The 6,288-nt window shown below is 51.6% G+C and overlaps 3 protein-coding genes across 3 annotated transcripts in view; 2 read left to right on the top strand and 1 right to left on the bottom strand.

The window, feature by feature from the left end:
- Nucleotides 1–1,014, top strand: part of VFPPC_12831 (ring-finger domain-containing protein) — a gene marked incomplete at both ends in the record, with an annotated part of 2,303 nt that extends 1,289 nt beyond the window's left edge. The window contains 2 exons of the mRNA XM_018290608.1: nt 21–261; nt 321–1,014. Of these exons, the coding sequence (XP_018148781.1) occupies nt 21–261; nt 321–1,014 (935 nt within the window). The remainder of the gene's footprint in view (nt 1–20; nt 262–320) is intronic.
- A 1,868-nt stretch (nt 1,015–2,882) lies between these two features.
- VFPPC_12830 (cytochrome P450 78A3) lies at nt 2,883–4,614 on the top strand (the record flags this gene model as incomplete). Its single annotated transcript, XM_018290607.1, has 2 exons — nt 2,883–3,154; nt 3,255–4,614. The coding sequence occupies 2 exons, from the start codon at nt 2,883–2,885 to the stop codon at nt 4,612–4,614; spliced, it is 1,632 nt and encodes a 543-aa protein (XP_018148780.1).
- Nucleotides 4,615–5,499: 885 nt separating this feature from the next.
- On the bottom strand, nt 5,500–6,246 carry VFPPC_17387 (hypothetical protein; the record flags this gene model as incomplete). The annotated part of the gene is made up of 2 exons (XM_022429100.1): nt 5,500–5,742; nt 5,809–6,246. The coding sequence occupies 2 exons, from the start codon at nt 6,244–6,246 to the stop codon at nt 5,500–5,502; spliced, it is 681 nt and encodes a 226-aa protein (XP_022285883.1).
- Between the last annotated feature and the right edge of the window lie 42 nt (nt 6,247–6,288).

Below are 6,288 nucleotides of genomic sequence, written 5' to 3'. Positions count from 1 at the left end.
AACTATTTTTGTGATTTTAGCTTGTGTAATTTGTTATAACGACTATGGAGTTGCCAGCCCTGAGGGGATCAACGAAGCTCCTCTCCGAATACCCCAATGTAAGCACATCTTTGGGGATCACTGCATCAAGAAGTGGCTCGACGACTCAGACAGCTGCCCGTATTGCCGGAGCAAGCTGCAGTCAGAGCCGAAACATTCTTTTGGATCTGCAAGAACGTTCATGCAAATGATGAGACTTCGAGGATTGCCTCTTCCTACTGGGTAGGTCACGGGATGTACGGACGACGTCGCTAAGTGCATGAGCTAATGTGGGCGAACAGCGTTTCTGAGGAGATGATCGCTAGGGTGGTTAGCAGGCCTATTGGGGAATCCGAGCTTCAGGAATTATTCATGCGTTCGGCTCGGTCAGCGGAAAGACGCTCGCCTCCAGACGATGCCTCTGGGCAAGACCAACGTCGAACCCGACAGCGCCGCAGCAGCTCTGGAGTCACTGGTGACAGCCACATTGCAGATTTACGAGCGACACAAGCCTTCACAAGACCTGATGGGCCGGGTCCTGAATTGCAATCGCAACCTGCGGGCAGTTATTCAGGTTCAATTTTTGAACAAAACACATGGATGGAGCTTCCATCGCCACCTGCCTTTATATCTTCCGAGCCGTTTAGTAGCCAACTGCCGCCAAGATCCAGTTTGGTAGGAGTCGGGCACAATCCTGTTGCGAGTGGAAGGCGAGGGGCGGTTGCCGAGTCTTCTGCATCCAGAGCAACGAGAGCCCGTAGAATCGATCTCCAAGGGACAGTGATTGCCAATGGGTCATCTATCCCGCCACCGGCAATGCCCAATCCGCTTCAAAGATTGCCAAATCAACGACGGCCATCCATGAGCATACCCGGTGTAGGGACAACATCAAGGTCTTCGTCAGCAACTCAGCCGAACACTGTGTCTATGGCCGCCTCATCAGCGCCCGAGGCAGAGTTGACACCACTTCGCCCATCTAGAAACCGGCCATGGTGAGCCGAGCGGTCATGTGTATAGATACGCATGTCCCTTTTCACCCTAGATACACTACACCGTCTATGACAGAAGAAAATCGGTTGGGGTTGAGCAGTCTCACAGGGCAGACTCAGCAGGTGAACCAAGTTACGAGGCTACGGCGGTGTGATTGATGCATTCGAGTATATCATTTCCAGCATAATTTCCACCCTTTCTCTGCCTTCTCTTGAACCTGTTTTTCTTTTTCTTTTCTTTGGGTCTCCTTGTTTTCTTCCACCCTTTTCTTCATGGTCACTTTACCTCGGTTTCTTTCTTTTCTTATCATGGCCCAACCCGCTATGTAGGTCTCTTAGGGTTTGGGCAATTTACATGACTGCACTGGTAGGGTCATGGCGCTTTTGAGATATTGCGGATAGTTGGACTCACGGACTCAAACACACGGACATGGTATGGCGTTTGGAATTTTGGCAGTTGGTACTACGATCATCATGGTTAGGAACCAGTCAGTCGGCACTTTGTTATAGATTGTGCACTTGTATTTCCATAGTAGACATGGGGAGCGGTGACAGCGGATGTTTGCAGAGCTAGTATAGCTAGCAGCGAAAGAATAATATGATAGCTGAAACTATAACTGATGACGGCAACGGCGTGATGGTGAGACTATAACGAGAACTCCAACCTTGACTGCAGTAGGCATGACGATCGGAGAGAACATTGATGAACGATGCGGATTCCTGATGTGAGCATGTGGAGTGGAGGCACGGGTCCACGTCTGGTCTGGTTCGAATCGATGTGCTTTTCCGCTCCAAGTGGTTAGCGCGAGAATAAGTGCGGGGCTTCGATTTCCAGTCCACGTCAGGTCTGGCGGGTTGCGGGGACATGGAAGTACGTAGAGGTCAACTGGTAGGTACCTAGGTACTTGAGTACCAAGGTGCGTACTTTAATTCAGCAACTACTAGGCTAGGTAAGTAAGGATTGGGACCGACTCGCAACAATAAGTACGCAGCAGTTATTAATGCAGTATTGTACTTTCGTTATCAATAAGGGTCAACGTATCAACACGAACTGCCTCCCCGGCCAAGTGCCACCCGCGGGTTCTATTCAAACTTAGCAGGGGTACTAAGTATCTACCTAGGTAGGTAGGTAGGGAGTCACTTACAGGATGCGACAATGTCGGAAACAAAGATGTTAGACAGAAAATGTCTGGTTACTTCGACACAACATGCTCAATTTATGGAAATTACAGGGACAACAATTCCTAATTTCTGTACTGACTGAGAGAGGCTGTCTCACATTTTAAACCACTTGGAGGAGAATGATTTCCGACCCTGGAGTATCTCCTGGGTTTCATTCGTAGCGACTTCAAGGTTGCCGTTGGCTGGGGAGCTGATACTGGAGGTGAGCGAGGTGGTATGGCACACGGACAAGTACATGTAGTGGATGGTTGCCAGCTTAGCCCGGACCAGACCACATCACCCAATGGCTTGATATTGTACGGTACACTCAGTTGATTCTCGACATGAATAACGAGCTTCTAACTTTCAGCAGGGAGGGAGCATGGACAAAAAGAAATAGCCGGCCTTGCCTCTTCACACGGTCTCACGGTCTCAATTCATGATTGTTGAAAACGAGATTCGGAGTCGTGGTTACGGACCCATCTGTTTCCTTTGCAATTCGTGATATACCGCACTCACCATCATACAGTATCCTGGACCTACAAATTACCGCTTCGTCAAACGACCACCTCTGGGCTTGAGCTTTCAGTCTCCACTGAATGGCTATCGGTAGACAAGCTTGCCAACTGGGCGCAGCACATATCAACTTGTGACTCCCGGATTTTGCGATTCCCAGATTCAATCGCACTGCGTTTTCACGAGCGATTAGCCATTATGCGATTCGTGGGCCCCGTACTCTTCGCAGTAGCCCTGGGGGTTTGCGCGGTGTTGGTGTTCGCACATGGTGTGCGGTCGAGGGTAGTGCTTGCCCAGACTCTTGCTGGTCTTTGGTTGGGCGGCGAATTCTTGTATCTGGTGTGGTTGACGCAGATATATCCCAATTATGTGTCGCCTTTGAGGCATTTGCCGACGGTGAAGGGGAAGCATTGGTTGTTTGGGCATGGCAAGTTGTTCCTGCCGGGGACAGAGGATCCCCTGAGGGAGTGGTAAGTTTGCTGTTGCGCTTTTCCTTTTGGTTTTAGCTCTACCTTATGCAAGACTTTTGCATAGTTTGTCGAGAGATACCAGCTGATCGTTTGAGTAAAGGGTCACAAACATACCGCACGAAGGAGGATTGCTTCGGTATTTATGGTGGTTCAACGATGAACGGGTTCTCATCTCGTCCAGCAAGGCACTGGCGGAGGTACTTGTCGCCAAGAGTTATATCTTTCAGCGACCACAAATCGTGAAGCGATTCCTGTCGCCCTTTCTAGGTGTTGGTATACTTCTCACCGAGGGAGAAGTACACAAGGTGCAGAGACGCGACCTCGCGCCAGCATTTGCGTTCCGCCACTTGAAGGACCTGTACCCCGTGTTTTGGAGAAAAGCCCGCGAAGGAACGCAAGCCATGACTGCCTTGGCCAACGGCGACGGCATCGCGCAGTGGGACGCGGTGGAGTGGTCCAGTCGCTGTACTCTGGATATTCTTGGTGTCGCGGGTCTGGGCGTTGAGTTTGGAGCCATTCAAGACCCGACAAACCCGCTTGTCACGGCATACAAGATTATCATGAGTAGTCAGACCTTGGCTCGCCTGCTGCTGCTGATTGCCCTGCCCAACTGGTTCTTATGCCGTCTTCCGCTGCAGAAAAACTATGCTATCAGACAGTCGAACGAGACCATTCGTAACATCTGCAAGGGCCTCATCCGGGACAAGAAGAACAAGATCGCGGCAAACAAGGAACGCACAGATGTCGACATCCTCTCCGTCGCTCTGGAGAGCGGCCGCTTCAGCGACGAGAACCTCGTCGACCAACTGATGACCTTCCTCGCAGCTGGCCACGACACAACTGCATCAGCGCTGACTTGGGCCACGTACGCCCTGTCGTGCTACCCGGATGTCCAGAACCGTCTCCGCCAAGAAGTCCGTGGGCGACTCCCACCAGTCGACGAAGACACAGACATTGCCGCGGCTGACATTGACAAGATGCCGTACCTGCAAGCCTTTTGCAACGAGGTCCTCCGCCTGTTCCCCTCTGTGCCACGAACCTCCCGCCAGGCAGTCGAGGATACCACCATACAAGGAGTCTTCATTCCCAAAGGCACGACCGTCATGCTGGCGCCGTGGGCTACCAACACGAACCCGAGCCTCTGGGGGAGCGATGCGCGGGAGTTCAAGCCAGAGAGGTGGCTTGCTAAGGATGCGGCGGATATCAAGACCGCCAGTCTCGGTGGTGCGAGCAGTGTCTATGCGTTCATGTCGTTTTTGCATGGGCCAAGAAGTTGCATTGGTGTGAATTTTGCGAGGGCGGAGTTTGCGTGTCTGGTGGCCGCATGGGTGGGCAGGTTTGAGTTTGACTTGGTGACTCCTGAGATGAAGGACAGGTCCAAGTTGGTGATTCGCCATGGGGTTACAGCACAGCCGAAGGGTGGACTGCCCATAAAGACGAGGATTATTCCAGGGTTCTGAAGGGTGTTGGCAGGGTTTGTTGTGCTTTGGTCTTTCTGACCGTGATGCTGTTGCGTTTCTGGCTGCCTTGCTTGATGTGTGTATGGTTTTTACGCGAGCATGATGGATTATGAGGTCGACATGTTTGAAGCCTGGTGATCCCGGTGGTCGGTTTTGTGATGTTCGCGGATGTATTAGGGTTGGATAAAATGTGGCCATAAGACACTGTGTGTTCAATCGGTACATTGTGTCGAGTATGCGCCAACGATCCGTCAGCCGACGTTTCATAGCTTTTCAAGCCATCCATCGTCCGAGAGTCCAACTTTGTCATCTATGCGTGATGGTAGGATAAGTTTTAGGCAAATTTTTGTCTCAGCCGGTCCAACCTTAGGTCCTGTCAATAAAAATGAACAGAAGCAACTCATACCCTAGCCAATATTGGCAGGCAATTATGCACAGTCTGATGCACTGAGACTAGTCCATGATCAACCAAAGTTTTATCCTGCTAAGCATATTTCAGAACTTCTCACTCAAGCCTTTCATTTGGGGGGCAACAGTCGTGGCGGTCATGCTCCAGGGTAGGCAACGTCAATAAATTGCTGAGGGATTATGGCCAACACGTGCAGAACCATGTGACGTGCCATGCTGGCATGCATAACGGTGAGGGGTCTGCAGACACCAGTTGACCAGTTGACCACAAGCAACGATGCGGCGACAACAGGTTTGCGTTGGACTGGCATTTCGTGGCTGTATCGGACGACAGGCGAAACGACGAAGCACCCAAGGGGGGTGGGTCGGCTTGCTCGCGTCTTTTTGATTTTTGCAGCAGAGAGGACGGCGAGGCAGTGACTGGGACGGCCCTCGTTGTGGTTCGGGTCGTGGTTCGGGGCGGAGGAGGCGCCAAACTCAGATGCTAGTGCCCGTAGTTCCACATGGAGCAGGAATGTGAGGAGCCGTAATTAGAGACCACAGATTGTTGCTGAATGATTCAAAAGTACATACATACACGGAGTGCGCAGTGCAGACAGGAGCAGGAAGGTCAATGGTGGCCCTATGACGTGGAAGAGGGTCTCTCATCTGTGCATTCCAGTCGAGAGCCGCAAAACTGTCTTGGTTGAATGGCCACACACATGTTGCAACTCCATCAAACTCACGATATCAACCACCACACAGAACAACCAGACACTTCTTGGTCGACCAACACCTGGCAAATGCGTTGCCACGCTGCATGAGCGGCAAAAGGCTGACGATCATCTTCCGACACTTCATCAAAGAAAGCTGAAATGTCGCCCAGTGTGCCCCACCATTGGATCCATTGACAGTTAGCGCCGGCTCGGGTGGTCCCAGTTGGAGCCTCTCCCCTCTGCCTGGCTGTACCACACCACACCAGACCAGACCAGACCAGAGACTCGTCGACTCCCAAGTCTTGACGTTGTCCCAGCCACCGCTATTCCGTCCTTTTGCAGACCGACAAGGGTCATGACCGGGTCCATGGCCAACCACAGCCTGAGCTCTGCCCAAAATCAAAACATTGCTGCACAACCAAGCCAGTGCTGGGGTTACATGCTTTTTTCCCTTTTCCCTATGTCTAGCTTTTGCCTCGTATGTAACATCATATACACATTTACTGCTTTGCACGTCATTATACGCCATACATCACACGAAATAGAGGCAAAAGGCAGATGAATCACCGCC

Source organism: Pochonia chlamydosporia, chromosome 1 (assembly GCF_001653235.2).
Source record: "Pochonia chlamydosporia 170 chromosome 1, whole genome shotgun sequence".
NCBI classification, from domain to species: domain Eukaryota; kingdom Fungi; phylum Ascomycota; class Sordariomycetes; order Hypocreales; family Clavicipitaceae; genus Pochonia; species Pochonia chlamydosporia.
This window is presented reverse-complemented; position numbering and strand designations above follow the sequence as displayed.